Source organism: Protopterus annectens, chromosome 13.part0, assembly GCF_019279795.1.
Source record: "Protopterus annectens isolate FY-2018-M chromosome 13.part0, PAN1.0, whole genome shotgun sequence".
NCBI lineage: Eukaryota > Metazoa > Chordata > Ceratodontiformes > Protopteridae > Protopterus > Protopterus annectens.
Genome location: NC_056747.1, coordinates 1,189,571,246 through 1,189,590,763, shown reverse-complemented (window position 1 = coordinate 1,189,590,763; position 19,518 = coordinate 1,189,571,246). Strand labels below are relative to the sequence as shown.

General features: G+C 39.4%; 1 protein-coding gene across 1 annotated transcript in view; it reads right to left on the bottom strand.

The window, feature by feature from the left end:
* Positions 1–19,518, bottom strand: part of LOC122788034 (parathyroid hormone/parathyroid hormone-related peptide receptor-like) — a 916,427-nt gene that overhangs the window by 513,662 nt on the left and 383,247 nt on the right. The window contains exon 6 of the mRNA XM_044054954.1: positions 11,131–11,255. Coding sequence (XP_043910889.1) covers positions 11,131–11,255 — 125 coding nt within the window. The remainder of the gene's footprint in view (positions 1–11,130; positions 11,256–19,518) is intronic.

The window sequence follows — 19,518 nt, the reverse complement described above, 5'->3', positions numbered from 1 at the left end:
TGTGTCCCCTCCTTTAGTGTGCAGCCAGGAACAATACCTTTTCCACTTGTTAGCATAGGATTTCCTTGAACTGGGTCATCTGGCTTCACGTATGAGATCCAGGACCAGCTTGCTTAGGCTGGCCACTGGAGAAGAATTCAAGGATAAGCCAGGCTGCAAGGTTCAGGGTCTGTAATGGCAGATGCAAGATCTGTCCCTCCTGCTGTGTCAGAAGGGTTGGGATCTGGTGTAGGTGCCATGGGAGCACTGGTGACAGACTGCACAGTAGTGGGTACCAGTGTTGGCATGGCCAGACGGTCTTTCCTGCCTTATCTTGAGTAATACTCTTGTAAGAAGAGGCAGAGGGGGAAATGCATAGACTGAGAGGTTTGCCCACTGGAAGGATAGGGCCATCCACTTTCCAGGCCTTGCTGTGAGGTACTCTGGTGCAGAATTTGCTGAGCTGGTGGTTGTAGGGGGAGGCAAATAAGTCTACCTTTGGGGTACCCCATTTCTGGGTCACAAGGCTGAAGATGTGGTGTTTTAATTACCACTCATGTAGGTCTAGGTGATTTCTGCTTAAGTTGTCTGCCACATAGTTTTGGTTGCCTGGCAGTGATTGAGCTTGCAGTTAAATATGCATGGATGAGGCTGTGTTCCACAGGGTCATGGCTAGCCTGCAGAGTGGGTAAGAGTGGGTTCCCCCCTGCTTCTTGATGTACCACATCACTGTGGTGTTGTCGGTTTTGATTAGTAGGGGCCCCAGTGACAGTAGGGATCTGAAAGCTGTCAGGGCATGTTGAACAGCTAGCATCTTTTTTTGGTTGATGTGCAGATGAATTTGATTTGGGATCCAGTAGCCCTGAATGCACCTGCCGTCCAGATGTGCACCCCAGGCATAGTCTGATGTGTCTGTGGTTAGGGTCTGGGCATGGGCAGGGTGGGGTTGTGTAAAGGGAAGTCCCTTATTGTAGTTGCATGCTGCTGCCCACCAAAGAAACTCTTTCCTTAGAGAAGGTATTATAGGTATGATAGTTTCCAGGTCCTGAGAATGTTGGCACCAAAGACTTTTTAAGTACCATTGAAGTTTCCTTATATGCAGTCTGGCATATGGAATTAGTAGAATGCAGAAGGCCATGAATCCTAGAGCCTGCAGGATTTTCCTTGCAGATAGCTGGGTTCTGGTGGCCATTTGAGCGAAGTAGCCTGTCAGATAGGCTTGTGTTTCTGGAGTAAGGAATGCCATCTGGGATGCTGTGTCCAAGTTTGCTCCCAGGAATACAATGTTTTGACTGGGGACTAGTTTGGATTTCTTTTCATTGATAATGTACCCCAGGGAGGTTAGAAGTTCCTTTACAAATGTTAGGTGCTGCAACAGCTTTTCCTAACTGTCTGCCTGAATCAGGCAATCATCCACGTAAGGGTAAATTTGAATATTTCTCTGTCTGCAATAGGCAAAGGCTGGAGCCAGGCATTTTGTGAAAACTCTGGGAGCAGTGGATAAGCCAAAGGGAAGTGCAGAGAACTGATAATGCATAGATCCTGCCCTGAAATGTAGATATTTCCTGCAGGAGTCCCTGACTGGGATGTGCAGGTAGACCTCCTTTAGGTCTAGGGTGGCTAACCAGGCATCTTTGGACAGCATAGGGAAAAGCTGCTGTAGGGAGAGCATTTGGAATTTTGGTACCACCAGGAAGGTGTTTAGAATGGATAGATCTAAGACTGGGCGCCAGGTACCCTCTTTTCTGGGTACCAGGAAAAGTCTGAAATAAAAACCTTGACCTATCTGTTCTGCAGGAGCAGGCTGAATTGCTCTTATGGAGAGCAGGGACTGAACTTGGTTTTGTGCCTCTGCCCACTGGTTTGGAGGAAGGTCTGGGAACCCTTTTGGGGTTGGTAGCTTGTGGAAATAAAATTTGTACCCCTGGGATACTATGTTGAGGACCCATCGATCGTTGGTGATGGAGGTCCAGTTTTTTGCATGGTGGGCAAGTTTTCCTCCTAGGGGCACGAGCAATTAGGCAGAGGTGAGGAGTGGAGTTGAGAAGTCATTGTGAATACTTTCTGTAAGGGGGTGGCTTAGCACTCTTGATTTAGAAGTGGAGGTACTCCATTGCTTAGATCTCTCATACCCTGAGACTGTAATCTGGGGGGGTCTGGTTCCCCTGGGTCTAGTTTGAGATGGCTTTGAGGGGGATGGAAAGGACCAATGTTTTTGCGGGGCAATGTCTACTGAATCTAGGAGGCTGCACTTGCAAAAAATCTTTGACTGTCTGCATAGACTTAGCCTTTTCTTCCATCTTTTTTAAAACCTCTTCTGCTTTGGTACCAAACAGATTGTCCTTGTTCAAAGGAGCCTCCAATAATTTTGATTTTACATGGGCAAGGTCTGCTCCTTAAGCCAGGCATGCTTTCTAAGTACAGAACCTGTGACTGGTGCCCTGCAAGATGCTTCAAGGGCATCAAACCCACATTGTAGGGTATACTTGTTGACTTGGCTTGCAGAATGCATAAGCTCATGTAATTCTTTATTTTCTGCACAGTCAGGAAAGGTAGACAGTTTTTGCTTAATAAGTTCCATAGTATGTTGCTGGTATTTCAGCATGTGGAACTAACAATACAATGCCCTAATGGTGAGAGTTGCAGAGGTGTATACTTTTTTACCCCATCTGTGTAAAGCTTGGGAATCCCTGTCTGAGGGGATGGGATTCTAAGCTGTAGTTGCTTTTATTCCTTTAGGTCCTTGGGAGATGACCTCTGGGTCAGCAGTAGGATTTTTGAAGAGAAATTTGTGAGAGTCAGTGACTCTGTAGTATCTGTCAGGTTTCCTTGGAGCAGGGGGTATAGTGTCAGGAGTTAGACTGGATTCCATAAAGACATCATCCACAACATCCAGAACAGGAGGGATAGTTAAGGGTCTATGCTGTGGTAAATCTAAAAATTCCCTGAGTCTGTTTTTGGACTGAGGATAATCCTGGTATTCCCAATGGAAATGCTCTCTCAAAGTATGTAGGGTTTCACCAAAAGTAAAATCCTCTGGAGGGGAGGCAGAAGGAATGGATTCCTCTGCATGTGAATCCTCATAGGCAGATAAGGGCATGTCTTCATATTCAGAAACCTCAGAGTTGTCGGACTCTTGGGTCAGGTAAAGCTGCTGGGGACAAGTCTCTTTTTCTTTTAGCAGGGGAAGGCTGGCTTTCCCTAATCAGCATGATCCGGTCTTCTGCCATTTTAAGCTTCTGAGACTGTGGCAAGGAAGCAGGCGCTTGAGTGTGGGTTGTCATTTTTTTAGGCATAGCTCGTACTCTTGGCCTTAGAAACTCGGTAGTTTTAGAAAGAACTGAAGATGCAAAAGAAGTCATCGGTTTGTGTCAAAAATCGGTAGTGCGCAGAACTTCCTCAGAAATCAGTGCCTGCACAGTGGCTCTGGACCCATCCAAGGTAGAGACATCCACAGGTTACGTAGTCAATGAAGAGTTTTGTGGCATACCGGACTCAGAATGGGTCTCAGTAGCGGCCTGGGAATCCATCGAAGTGGGCATCAGGGGCTGTGAAAGCACATCACTGAGCACCAGTGAACTGGCGACTAGCTAAACGGAAGCGTCGTTGGCAGTTTTGGACCTGTGCAGTCTGTCTTTGTCTTCATCCTTATGTTTTTTCGGAAGATCGGTTGTCAGATGGCTTACCAAAGCCTTTTTGGAATATGGAGATCAAGAACGAAAGTATTTAGCTACAATAAGGGCCCAACAATGAATAGTTCGGGTGTTGAACAAAGCACAAAACCAACAGCGAGGTACGTCGTGGTCTGGGCCTAAACAGGTGACATAGTAAGAATGGAAATCTCGGTGTGGTATTTGCTTTCCACAGGCGAGACAATTGTTAACTTTTTCTGACATTGGTTACAGCAAGAAAAAAGGATCCCCAAACGGGGTACTTAGCTTTATAAGACTTCAGGATGATTCAATTTCGGAAAGGAAAACTCAGGTAGCAGCCAACCAGCACTCGTGCAAACTGCTTCTGCTTCGGGCTCCTCGGCAAGAAAGACTGATGTAATGGCGTCGGCTGCCTGTTTTTATACCCCTGATTACCTGACGTCAGTCCTGAAGTGACAGCAACTGACCATTAATACTAAGGCTCTGGTATTCGGGCCGACTGAGGGCTATCCCTGGCAGGATAACCCAAGTGTGATGACTGCAGCAGTGAAGCACGAAGCACATTAAGTCTTACACGGAAAGACTGAAAGCTCTTTCACTGTATTGTGTCTCCTACAGATTGCTAATGGGTGACCTGTGCCTGCTTACAAGGCATTTCTGACCTGGCTCTGATAGAAATGCTACACACTCATAAATCTACTGCACAAGGGTCACTCATTCCAGGGATCTTAACCTAGCCTCTGACAAGAACAGGTCATGCTGGAGTGATAGATACATCTCCCAGAGACTACCATTTCTCTGGAACAATCTTCCAATTCAAATGAAACAGAGATCCCCTTGACCCTCTTCAAATGCAACCTAGATCAATGGATGGGTGACTGTAAATTTACTCTTAGGGTGGCACCCAGGTCGCTCCTGGACAGAGGAAGTCAGTATTAACTACCATAGACCCTTACCCCTATGAACTTCACTTACCTAACCAACAACAATTGCGGCAACTCAGGATAAATACGGCACAATCAACTAACATTGCAGCTGAACGGAAGGGAAACATAGAGAGAACTCACAAAATGAATGAAATCTTGCCCTCTATGTCTTCTAAGTCTTCAGATAAAGGACCCAGAAGGAAGACAAACGAATTAGTTATGAACACTACTGGTGAATCAACAGTTTTTCACATGCTCCCTTTACCGTTCAAGGAGTTTTACAAACCGCAGAGAAACCAGAGTCGAGGGAGGAAGAGACGCAAGTTGTCAGAGGATGCAACAGGCCACATGAAATATTTGAAAAAGAACTGGCACACAGTGAGTCAGAACTAGTTATTAACATTTCTAGCTATGTTCTGAATGAAACTGAGAGGAGGTTATTAAACAAAGGGTTATCTTTTATTCCCTATATGAGGACTGATATTGTAGACATTATACTTGATGGAAAACTTTTTACAAGAAATGTTGCTTTGAAGTTAATGTGCAGTGACAAAGAGACTATGCAAGGTTGTCAATGTAAGAAACCGACCACTTTTATTCTCCAAACCATTCTGTGAAAGGGACTTTTTTAGAGTTAAACAATTCTGAACATGCCATGAGGAAATGCAATTTTTATAACTTGAGTAAAGCTGAATTAGAAGCACTCAGTGGATTGCAGAAAAAACACAGAACTTGTTATAAGGCAAGCAGATAAAGGGGGTGCAGTGGTAGTTTTAGGTAGAGCAAAATATAAAGAGAAAGTAGAGATGATGTTAAATGATGTTGAAACATATAAATGGTTAACAACAGAACAATTTAGCAGATTAATAAGAACTGTATATAGTGATTTGTATGATTTGTTAATGTGTAACGTTATTGACAACTTGTATAAGTATTTTCTGATAGAGACAACTTGCATACCTACATTTAGGGGTTTACCGAAAGTTCACAAAGATACATACGATCCACCATTGAGATGTATAGTCTCAAGCAGGGGATGGTTAATGGAATCCCTTTCTATGTTTGTGGAGAAAGGTAGCAGATACTACTGATACAGTTATCAGAGATATGCAACATTTTTTAGATACCTTATCTGAATATGCATTTTCCAAAGACTATAAATCAGGGGTGTTGCTTGTGACATTAGATGTTAAGACTCTTTTCACTAGTATTCTGAATGATGTTGGATTGGATTTTGTCAGGTTAGTTTTAACGAGTAAAGGAGTCCCTAATGAAAACATAATGATGTGCACCATGCTATTAGAGTTGATTTTGAATAATAATGTTTTCCTTTTAAGAATGAATATTTTTTTACAAACTAAAGGAATGGCAATGGGCACTCCCTGCGCCAATTTCTACGCTGATGTAGTGATGGCATACTGGGAGGCCAATTTTATTTTGAATAATAGTGATTTTAAAGACTTAGGGACACAGGTGGACAGTGGTCTCACCTTCGATAACCACATCGCCACAACAGTCAGGAAATCCTTCTATGTGGCACACCTCATCACGAAGGGCTTTTCATCCAGAAAAAAGGAGGTCATTGTCCCACTGTACTCATCCCTCATTAGACCCATTATAGAATACAATGCCCCATTTGGTATGTACCTCTCAAGACATCTGCAACAACTAGAAAGGCCTCAGAAATACCTCACTAAAAGAATCACAGGCCTAAAGCAGATGGCCTATGCTGACGCCTTAAAAACTCCAGCTATACTCTGTCATATCGTCTACTCAGAGGCGATCTCTGCTTAGCATACAAGGCCATGTCAAACCCAGAGCTATTGGACATGCTACACTTAAAGAAATCCCAATCCCTCAGAGCTACACGCTCCAGGGATCTAAACCTTGTCATCACAATAAACAAAACATGTTGGAGGGATAGGTTCCTGACCCAGAGACTCCCCAGACTCTGGAATAGATTGCCCATACATGTCAAGCAGAGTGCCTCTTTGGACCTCTTCAAGAGGAACCTTGACGATTGGATGGGAGAAAGGAAATTCACCCCAGGGATCCGTCTCAGTCGCCTGCTAGACAGGGGTCCAGGAAAGTAAATAATGTGGGAAGAAATATTCAGGAAATTGTTATGGCTAGGCTTGTATAGGCCCTAGGGCTGATAGCCTAGTACTAACCTATGAACCTATGAACCTATGAACATACCATATTACAAACATTTTGTGGAAGATGTGTTCTTGGTTTGGGATGGACCACTGGTTGAATTCGAAAGGTTCTTAGCATACATTAACTCTATGACAGAATTTTTGGAGTTTGCTGCCAACTCCTCGTATGAGAAGACTGAATTTTTATATGTTCTCATAAAGAAAGAAGGTGGCAGGATAGAAACTAAGATGTATAGGGAAAATTGTAGAAAAAACAATATACTGCACTGTGATAGCATGCACCCAGCCTATGTGTAAAAAAATATTGTACAAGGACAGGGACGCAGAATATCCAGATTGACTACTTCAGATGATACGTGTAACACAACCTTAAAGAAATTAGAGATAGAACTTTTACAGCATGGCTATAAGGAGAAATAAAGTAGTTGTTTAAGGGATGAAAGATTCATAGAAAGAAAGAAAAGAGACAAACCATTTTTTAGACAGAAGAATAATGCTGAATCAATAGAAGACAACACAAGGTATAACAGAAATCATGATGTTGGGGTTATCATTCCCTTTTCTAATACTAGTAAAGTTATAAACGAGATCATTACTAAGAATTGGAGCATTTTAACCACTGAAGACAAAATCATAGGTGTGGTGGGTTCGAGACCTAAGTATACCTATAAGAATACTAGATCTCTTAAGAGATTATTATGTTATGAGAAGGAAGATAATAAGAGAGTTCAATCAATACGCTTAGGGACATTTCCATGTGGAAACTGCAGACATTGTATTTACATGGCTAATAATAACATTTTTATACATCCCACAACACAAACAAAATATGAGTTTCATCATCATGCCCACTGTACAACACATGATTTAGTATATTTAGCAACTCCAAAGATAACCACAAGGCTTTCCTTAGCTATGTCAAGAATCTAAGTGGCAATTCTCAGATCTGCTCAGAGTTAGTGCAGAATGGCACAAAATACACTGAACCGACCGATATCACCAACATCCTGGCATACAGGTTCAGTGCAAACTTCACCCCCTCTCTCACCCCCAAAAGGGCCCATAACCATACCAGAAGAATTTAGTGCCCCTGAAATCACAGATACTCAGGTTAAAACAGCCCTCTCCAAAGCCAAAAACACAGCATCAATGGGAGCGGACGGTGTCCCAGGCTGCGTCCTACATGAGCTCAAAGATGAACTAACCCCTCACCTAAACACACTGTTCAAACTCAGCCTCTCCACAGACTACATGCCCATAGAGTGGCATACAGCAATGGTTATTCCTCTTCACAAAGGTGGAGCCACAACAGGCCCTGGGAACTATCGCCCTATAAGCCTGACTAGCTTGTTCTGTAAGGCTATAGAGCGCATCATCATGGATCTTGTTAACAGAGACACTGGAAACCTACAAACACTGAACCCTACCCAGTTCACCTTTGTTAAGGGCAGATCATGCCTCCTAAACCTGGTGGACTGCTTTGAGATAGTTACCAAGGCTATATACGAGGGAAAGGTGGTCCACACAGTATACCTAGACCTCGCAAAGACCTTCGGCACCATTCCCCATTATAGTATTATAGACAAGCTCACCAGCCTGAACTTAAACCCCTACGTCACAAGATGGGTTGCTAACTGGCTCACGGACAGGACCCAGATGGTAAGAGTTGCGGGAGATAGGTCTGACTCTAAACTGGTTACAAGTGGCATTCCCTAGGACTCAGTCCTAGGACCCCTGTTTGGCATATACTTCTCAGAGGTGCAGGCAAGCACAGGAGGTCTGTGGCTGACCAAGTTCACAGACGACTGCAAACTAGGGGCTATAATTGACAATGCGGTTGACACAGACATCCTCCAAAAGGGTCTCACTGAGACAGATGCCTGGTATCAAAACCATGGCCTCAAGCTAAATGCCAAAAAGTGCATAGTCATCCGTACCCACAAACTACCACATAGGTGGTAGTTCCTAAAACTCTGAGCGTAATAAGGGATCTGTGGACCCAAGTAGATAGTAATCTCACCTTTGATAATCACATTGCCAAAGTGGTTAGAAAACCCTTCTATGTGGCCCACCTAATAACAAAAGGGTTTGCATCCACATCAAAAGAGGTCATTGTGCCCCTCTACTCATCACTCATCAGACCCATCATAGAGTACAATGTCCCATTTGGGATGTACCTTACAAGACACCTGCAACAGCTGGAAAGACCACAGAAGTACCTCACAAAGAGGATCACTGGCCTCAAATAGATACCCTATGCAGCTTGACTGAAGAAACTCCAGCTGTACTCAGTTGCATACTGCCTACTCAGAGGTGATCTATGCCTGACATACAAGGTTATGTCCAACCCAGAATTGATGGACATGCTCCACCTAAAGAAAACCATATCCCCTCGTGCCACATGCTCTAGGGATCTAAACCTCACCACAACAATAAATAGGACATGCTGGAGGGATAGATTCCTGTGGGTCCTTGCTAACACTCTTCAAGAGAAACCTTGATGAGTGGATGGGAAATAGAACGTTTACTCCGGGGATCACTTCAATGGCTCTGCTGGACAGAGGCACAAGGAACTAATCTAAGGGGGCAGCGAAAGCCAACACAATTCCGGCTAGGCTTATAAATGCCTTCAGGCAGATAGCCTAGTACCTACCTATGAACCTATGAACTTGTACAAAGTGTTCATCATTTTACACAGGAAAGATAATAGAACCCTGAGGGAAGACAGTAAGGGAACACTTATATGCTATTAACAAAGAGGATGAAACGAATGCCTTAGCATGCCATGTATTATGTAATGATCTGTCTCATAAGTTCCTTTTTTTAGCCATTGAATTGATTAATAAGAGTGTTAGACTTGGCAATTTTAAAAATCACACAGAGAAACAGGAAGTTAAGTGAATCATCAGACTGCAGGCTGATAAGGCTTGTGGTCTTAATGATAGTCTCCTTGAGGCCGTTTTTAGCAGATAGACCCTTGATTCATTAGGATTTAATACTCTCTCTCTCTCTATTTGTTTGTGTCTTTCGGCTTTTCCCGGTTAGGGGTCGCCACAGCAGAACTCCAGTCTGCTAATGATTGGTAGTTGATTTTTACATGCCGAGTTACCAGCTCTAACGCACAACCTTATTCACGCATGTCTCCATGCAGAAGACGCTCTAGCTGAGAATCGAACCGTCAGCATCTTACTGTGAGGCGACAACGCTACCGCAGCACCATATATATATATATATATATTTATATATATATATACATATATATATATATATATATATATATATATATATATCTATATCTATACACACACACAATATATATATATATATATATATATATATATATATATATATATATATATGTATATATATATATATGTATATATATATATATATATATATATATATATATATATATATATATATATACACACACACACACACATATATATTTTAACATTTTTCAATCATAAGCCATGGTGGTGCAGTGGTAGTGTTGTCACCTCACAGCAAGATGTTCCCCCGCGGTCGAGTGGAGTTCAAAAGACATGCGTGAAATGGGCATGCCTTCGTTAAAGGTTGGGCATCAAGCTGGCACCTTGGCACCATAAAAATCTACTGCCAAGCATTAGCGGACTGGAGTTCTGCTGTGGCGACCCCTAACCGCGAAAAGCCGAAAGAAGAAGAAGATTAATTAATAATTTGATATTGTATGTACATGACTTGCATCATATTTTTAACGTTCATGTCACACATAGATGTTTTGAGGTTAGTTTGCGCAGGTTTTACATAGTTTTAATTAAAAGTTTTGGGATGTGAAGGGTTGCCCTGAATCTTTGCTTTTAATTGAACTTTGATTTGATAGGCTGATACTACTATTTAAACAAATACAGTGTGTTTTATTTTGTCTGAAGAAGCATTCATCTCTGAACACGAAAGTGCTAACATTTTGGATCGTACTACATTGGAATAAAGTGTTTTGTTGTGCCTGCTGTGGTGTCACCCTGCGAGTTTGCTTTCACATAAATACAGCTAGGCTTGTAAGGGCTCTTGGGCAGTTAGCTTAGTAACATTCTATGAACCTGTGAGCCTATAACAAATCTCAGATTTAGGCAAACTTCCATTCATATTGGAAGAAAACTGGAAAAGAATAATTCATCACAGTTATCAGGAAAATGTTTCAAAAGTAGTTAAATAATTTTTATAGAACTGTGTTGTTGGCAAGCTTGAACACAAGTTTCAATCTCAGCAGATTTGACTGTGTGTGTGTGTGTGTCTCTCTCACACACACACACACACACACACACACACACACACACACACACACACACACACACACACACACACACACACACACGTTCAAACCTTGGCATTACATTTTTTATCTCAACTCTGCAATTAACTAATGATATTTACCTTCTCCTTGTTCCGTTGTTCTGGTGTCAGGAACTTTGTGCACTCTGTATAATTTGCCCATGTCTTGTTGATACTGGGTACAAGCTCCCACTTCCCAGATAAGTTGCATTTTCGGTATGCATGTCCTACAAAACAAAACGTAACATTTATATGTACATATATATATGTATATATATATATTAACTAATAAACTACTCTTCATATTAATTGTTCAGTATTCTATTTTCTCTTTATATTCATCTGTTCACTAAAACAAAGTACTGTTTTTAGACATCCTGCATGTGTCAAGACAAATGTATACTGGCAGAAATTTTCCTTAAAAACAAATAGTGAAGGTCTGTTTGTTTATGTACATTCATAAGCCATCTGTCTGCCAAAAGCAAATATATTACTTCCTTTGTCTGTCTAATGTGTGTGTTTGCTTAAAAAATAAGGGGTCACGGGACTTACAAGATGGATGCACACTGATCAACAGCGTAATTTCAGCTCTCCCAGTGTGAAAACAGAAACTGAGAAAAAAAAGAGTGCCACTGAAAATGTTTTTGTTTTTTTGGTAAAATTCAGTTACTGGCTAGAAAATACACTGCCTGGATGCCATCAAAGAAAAAAATTGGAAAACCTGAAAGAAAATCAACCAGAAAAGGTGAACTGTCTGAGAAGGATTCTGCAGCTGTTCAGCAAAAAGAAGTTCAAGCTTCAGCTTTGGTTTAAGAGATGGCTTCCATAAATTTAGAGGAAAAAAATAAATCAAATGTACTCAGAGGTGATCAGAATAAATGAAACACTGAAGGAATATATCATTTCAAACAACAAAATGCTGGAAAAAATAGAAGAAGCTTTAACTAGCCATATAGATGAACTGACAAAACTGCAAAAAACAGATGTTGTCATGAAGAAAAATCTGGCTGAATACGACATTTCTCAAAAAGAACTGTTTAAAAAGTAGCAAAGTTAGGGGACAGAGCACACAGAGAATATTGGAGATTTTCTGCTGTACCACAAAAACTGGAAGGAGCAGACTATATTAAGTTTATGAAAGCACAAATAAGCAGATGGACAGGTGTTCCACAACAGAAAGGGTTGATCCTAACTAAATTGTGGCAGAAGATCAAAACATTAAAAAACAGAGACAGCAGAGTGTTTGTAGAAAACAATTATTCACCATACACTAGTTGGAAGATAAGCAACTTTATCCCAACAATCAGGGAATGTTGAGAAGCAGGTGTGAGACTCAGATGCTGTATCATGCTGTCTTCAAAGTGTTTGTCCTGGAGGATCAAAGCATTTTTTGGCACAGAACAGGTTAAGGAGGAAATAAAAAAATATAAAACAAAATGTGAGTCAACAAGCAGAAGGGGACTCTACTTTTCATTCTTCTGACAGTAAGGTTCATTGAGAGACTTTGCCATTGAAACCTTTTCCAGTGTTCTAAAGGAAAATGCTTAAGAGACAGAAAAAAACACAGAAGTTGACTAGAAGAATCAACAGTACCTTGGACTTGAACCAGAGTCCTGTGTTGGAAGATGGAGATGAACAGGAAGAAGACCAGCAACTCAGAAATTAGTGAACAAATGAAGACTATACAGCATCTTATCACATTTGTGAAATATGGTTTTGCAAGACAAACTGGCTGAAAACAATTGGACCTTTGTTGACTTTGTTAAACTTGTGGGTGGACTATAAAGCATATAGCCCAATTAATATCACTAATGTTTTGAAGAACATTAAAAGGGGAAACTAACTATAAGTAAAATAATGTTGGTTCTTAGTATTTGTATAAAACATTTCATGATATAAAGTACATGCTATATATACAGTAAAACAGTTTTGCATAGTCAGGGTATTTTAAAAGTGGGGATGTCTTTTCAGTGTTTGCTGTATGTGTTAAAGACATTAAAGTAAACAAGTACTTTTTAGTTGTAAGAAATATAGGTTTTACAGTATAACAAGAGAAAAAAGGCTAGACCAAAGCAAATGTAATGTTCATATGCTGTGATCTTGGGATTCTGGGTGAGTGTATGTCTTGATTACTACCTTTGGGTTAAGCCATAAACAGGCATTTTGTCAGCATGCAAGCTTTAAAAATAAGACAAAATGATGAAAGCCATGAAAATGCTAAGCTTCTTACAAATGCAAAGATATCTTGTTTGTTTTCCACTGGCAAATGTTCAATAGAGTTTAGATGTCTGCAGCTGAGGGCAGTTGTGCATTCTTTTCTGAGTGAAATTTACAAAAACTCATTGCTGAGTACATTTTCATGGAGACAATCTATCTGCAGCTGCAAGCAGTTAATCTTGAGAATTCTGAGTATTCCTTGCTGAGGAGAATGCAAAGGTAAAGGTAAAATGGCAAGCAGTTCAGTGAAAAAATTAAGTTTGAAATTATTGGAAGTGAATAAAAAGTAATAACCTCCTTGGCAGCCTTAATACTTTAAAGCAGTTAAAAGAGCAGTGTACAAGTTAGTTTAATAGTTTTTGAAAGCATAAAAGCTGTTTTTCATATCTGGAAGGGGAGAAGAGATAAAAAAAGAACAGACATCAATTAGCATAAGTGGGAGCACAGGCTACAGCATGCGTTTTAGCATGAGTATTTTAATTTAGGTTAGATAATGCCTGTAGGTGCAGCCATCAGTCTGAGACAATTGTTCCCTTCTGGAGGGTTAAACTTAACATTTTGAAGATGTACATACTTTTGTGTGTTTGTTACAATTTAATAGAGGATGGGTTGTTTTGTATTCAGTTTTGTGTTTGAAGGTTTTCATTAAAACAAAAAATCTTGAAATGTAACATAGGTTCAAATGGAGATGAGAAAAAAAATAGTTGTACAAAAGATCAGTTTGCCAAACATTAGTATATACATGTAGCACAAAAGCTGGAAATACACATTCAAAAAATGTCATGTATAATAGGTGGGAGCAATAGCTTTTTATCCCAATGGCTATGCTGTCCTATTATACTGGAATGTGAATGGCCTTACAGGTACAGATGAAAAGGAAAAAGTACTGATTTACATAAAGAAATGCAGAGTGCAAATAGCAGTGATGCAGGAGACACATTTGGAAAGCAATGAGCATGTGGATTTGACAAAGAGGGGATTACAGAATGAAAGGGACTGAGGAGAAGTGAAGTAATTATACTAATTGCTAGAGGGGCTCCAACAGTGGTAGATAAGGAAAAAAGACAAAAATGGTAGATTTGTGGTAGTAAGGGGCTATTGGCAAGGCAAGAAGACTAAAATGGCTTGTATTTATATTCCACCAAAAATTGCTATTGTGGAGCTTAAGAAAAGTTTGTGAGAAATAATCAACTTTCAGCAAGGAATATTATTTATAGATATGGGCTGTTATTTGATTTGCAATAGTGAGGATGCATCAAGGGGACTTAGAAGGGACAATATAACAAAACAGGGTAGATTTCTGAAGAAATTTAAGAAAATACTCAGGATGTAATTTGTGAATTCAGTAGTAAGAGCATGGACAGAATTTACATATTATTCCCTAAGGTACAATAACTGGACTAGACTGAACAGAAATTACATTTCACAGGAACATGTACATTTAATTGAAAGCTTCTACACACATCCAATAAATATTTCTGATCATGCACCAATTAAAAACTAAGATAAAAATGCAGGCTAATGAAGTAAAAATGAGTCCCTGGTGCTTTCCCACCTATCAGTTAAAAAGGGTTGAATTTAAATAATTGGGTAGTGGATGCTATTCCAGAGTTATCAGGAAAGATACAAATATCTTCAGAGGTTATAGCTAGTGCCTGTGATAAAATGAAAATAGAGTTCAAAAACAGGGTTGAAATAAAAGAGAAAGAGCTATGGTTAAGAAGTAATATAAATTACTTAGAAGGGCTGACAAAAATTTAAAGTATTGCAGATTAAAAGGAATCTTACAAAACAATAAGAGGAGCAAATGCAGAATGCTAAACAGAAAATAAGGGAGTATCTGGATAATATGCATGACTTTAGAAAGATTGCAGTTAAGTAACTATTTTTGATAATAACTCCAGAGCACAAAAACATTTAGCACAATGACTAAGGCAGCAGAACACTGAAAAGGTTGTGACCAAACTTAGGGAACCTATAACAAAAAAAAAATAATTAGAGATCATGTAGAGGTTTTAAAGATATTCTGGAAAGTTCATGAACATTTGTATAAAGCAGAAAATGTGTTAATCAAGAAAGAGTACAAATGGAAATATTTATGGAAGACTTAATTATGCCAGGGTTAGAGACAGACAAAGCTCAACAACTAACAAGATATGAGGTAAAAAGATAAAAAAACTGTGATGTATAATCAGTCTTCAGGAAAGTCTCCATGAGCAGATGGTGTTTCTGTAGAAGTTTGGAAATTAGGAGGGAAGAAAGTAATATTACTTCTTAGAACGCGGCACGCTGATTTGCCCCAGCCCAACCAGCCGCCATCTCTAAAAATCCTCATTATACTAACGGCGTTTCAAAAAAGTTCCTGAGGTCCGCATAGTATAAAATTCAATTTTAATTAAAGAGTTTAACGTTTAACATATATGTAAAAAACATTAAAAAACTGTTTTTTTTTTAAAGCTGTGGCTTTATGTTAAATTCCTTTTTTTTTTACCATAGCTAAAAAATAGTAAAAAGCAGATCTTGCGATCTCTCTTTTGCTTTCCTATCTGCTAATGTTAAATGGTTTTAACATATGATAGCTTTAAAATAAGCACGGAGATCTCTCCGTTGCTTTTTTAAAGTTGTTCGCTATGTTAAACCCATTTAACTATAGCATTCTAAGTTAAAAGCATCTTGCTGTCTTATGCACATAAAAGTTTTTGATGTACTCATGTACGTATGCGCAGACCGCTTACTGAACACAGGCGAGAACCAGGCAGCACAGATACAGTGCCGAACATTATTAAAGCCATTAAATAAGAAAAGAAAATAATTATAACTAAATAAATATCTTATTGAAAATAATTATTAATATTCATTTGGTGGGTAATTGTTGTTTTTTGTTTCTCCAGTATCCGGGCCCGACCAACCCAACCCACCCGCGTGTATCTTAGCATTACCCACACCCAGGCGTGGGTTATTGCTATAATAAACTGGAAGACTTTAACAATATTTTTAAAGGAAGGGAAGTGCCAGCATCTTGGAAGAAAGCTGTGGTGGCTGTGTTACCTAAGGACCCTTCAGACCCAGCTTCATATAGACCCATTTCAATTATAAACTACATGTATAAAGTGTTTCTGTCTTTAGTTAGCTAAAAGAATGGCAAACATGTTGCTAGAATTAATAGATATGGATCAGTGTGGTTTAGTGGAGGGGTGAAAAACATTTGACAACATTAATAGAACAATGACTATCTAGAGGGACACAAAAATGTAAGAAAATATCTTTTTTGTTGGCGAGTCTTGATGCAGAGAAAACACTTGACATAGGAAGCTGGGATTTTATGAGTAGGGCATTGGAAGCATTTGCAGTCTCTGATACAATAATAAGGTTAATTAGAAGGATATATGAAGGATCGAAGGCAAGAATTAAAGTGGGAGGCTTCCTCTCAAATAAGTTGTGTTTGAACAGAGGAACCAGGCAGGGGTGTCCTCCTTCCCTTTTGTTATTTGCTTTATATTTAGAGTCACTGGCAAAAAAAAAAGAACACAGAAATACAAGGATATAGTTGTTATGACTTATTTGCAGATAATTATATTTTGTATGTGACAAATCCAGAAAAGGACATCTCAGTGTTGTGGAACATTTTGAGACAGTTTCAAGTCCTTTTGGGATATAAAATTAATGAAGATAAAACAAAGGCTAAAGCCATGCATTATGTACTCACACACAAATTAGTTCAACAATACTAATATTTATGGGGACATGATAAGATGGAAGTACTTAGGAATATGGATTAAAAAGGCTTCTGTTATGGCAGCTAAGGATATGTGGGAAGAAACTAATAGGATAATACAAAAACTGAGAAACAGGAAACTCTTACTTATGGACATGTAAGATAGTAAGATACAAGCAGTGAAAATGTTTTGGTGCCTTTAGTCTTGTAAATGGGTCAGGCATACTTTTATCAACCGAAGAAGTTGTGAACAATAACTAATAAAGAGATGAAGAAATTTATTTGGAAGAGTAAAGAGGGCAAGAGTTAAATAAGATAAGCTGATCCTTCCAATAGAACAAGGTGGTTTAACTTTACCTGATTTGAAGGGATATGTTAGGGCTACACAGTTAAGGCTCATATGCATAACACAAGAAGAAGGTTACAATTCAAAGCAGAAAGGGATGATGATGAAACAAGGGGGAGCTTCATGAATTAGAGAGAGACAGAGTAGGATTCTGGATTCACATCCTTAAGGAGAATAATAACAACCATACAGAATATTATATTCAAGAAGCAGCAGAAAGTACTCTAACAACTAAGCCAACACGGGAATGATGAAAGGAGATTGTACCAATAGGGATGATTGCAATTATAGGTACAGATCATAGCAAACAATTACAGGAGGAAGGTTAGTAGAATGGGAAGAGGCCAAGAATGCATTTGGACTGCAGGCTAGAAATTGCTTTCCCTATCAAAGATTGATATCAGAATATAGGCAAAGAGAAAGGGATGTTGGGGTTTTAAGTGAACAAATTGATCTAGTAGAGCTTTTAGTTGAATCTAGAACATAAGCGGCTATTAAAAAGGGATAATTAGTAGGGTATATAAAATATTGCATGATAACAACAACAATCAATCAGAGATGGTTAGAAAAGATTGGGAAGAGAGAATGGAAAAGCAATTTACAAGAAAATAATGAGAAAATATATGTAGGGCTCCCAAATATGCAACCAAGTCCAGCAGGCTTGGGATCTTTGCTTGAAAGTGTTTGTTTGCATATGTATTTTTATACCCCCCCCAAGCAGACTTCAAATAATTTTTCCACAGGTAACAAATGTTGGAGGTGTGATGGACAAGAAAGGGGTAACTGGGACATATGTTTTATGAGTTTAATGAGTTGGCAGATTTAAAAAAAAATTCCTAAATAGTACTCTTTCAGAAATAAAAGGAGAGCAAATGGTTATAAATAAAAAAAATGACTCTTTCAAGCTAGGATACTGCAGTTGAATTGCCTAGACATCATAAGGCCTTATTAAGTTTAATTCTGTTGGCTGCCAAAAAGTAATTACTAGAAAATAGAAATCAAAGTCTACACCAACTGCATTTGAGGTATTGAATAAACAGGAAGAGGGATCTTTAGAAAAGGGAAGGAGCAAATTACATAGAAGTAAATTGAAATTATGGGAACAATACATGCATACTAATGCTCAGGAGGAGGTGGAGCTGAATTCAGCAATTTTTGTAATGTTGGACTGATGATAGTAGTAAAGAAAATATATGACGATTTGATGGGAGATGGGAAACTCACCCCAGGGATCATGTCAGTCGCCCTGCTAGACAGGGGTCCAGGGAAGTAAATATTGTGGGAAGAAATATCCAGGGAATTGTTATGGCTAGGCTTGTACAGGTCCTAGGGCCAATAGCCTAGTACCAACCTATGAACCTATGAACCTACATGATATATATTGTATTTAAGTGGAAACATGTTAAATGGCTTGTTTTCTTATCTGTTAATGTATATTTCCCTGTGTCTTAATTGTTAAGTTTAATAAAGGTGTTTACAAACAAAAGAAAAAGAAAAGAAGGGGTCATGTTTGGACTTGTATACTGCAGTCAGCACGGGTCTGATCCCTAAGGTGGCTGGCAGTGATGCTCTTTAAACATACGAAGCTAAGAGTGATAAACAATTTGATTTTCTTTTTAATTCAGATGTTTGTTTGTGTCTTTCGGCTTTTCCCGGTTAGGGGTCGCCACAGAGGAACTCCGGTCCGCTAATGATTGGCAGTTGATTTTTATGTACCGGCTTGCCAGGCCTGACGCACAACCTTCAACGAAGGTATGCCCATTCACGCATCTCTCCACGCAGAAGATGCTCTAGCTGAGAATTGAACCGGACAGCGTCTTACTGTGAGGTGACAATGCTACCGCAGCACCACCACCGCGGGTTTTTTAATTCAGATGTAATACATCTAAATTGTAGCTAAGTACATTCTTTCTAGGAAAATACCACTGAGCAGCAAAAGCATAACATTAATTGCTGAAGCACAACTTATGTTATACATTGTATACACTATATCTTGGTTACTGCATCTTTTATGGCTTCAGAGCTTACATGGGTTCAAGGGTGAGTTTCAGACTTTATATTGTTCAGAAAATACATGGTGACACAAAACCTTTTATTCTAGCAACTTTCTAAGTTTATAAGAGCAACATTTAAAATGTGTCCCTATTTTTGAGGCTTTGTCCCCCCATTATCTTTGGCTTTGTCCAGATTTTTTGTGCTACGAGGCTGAGAG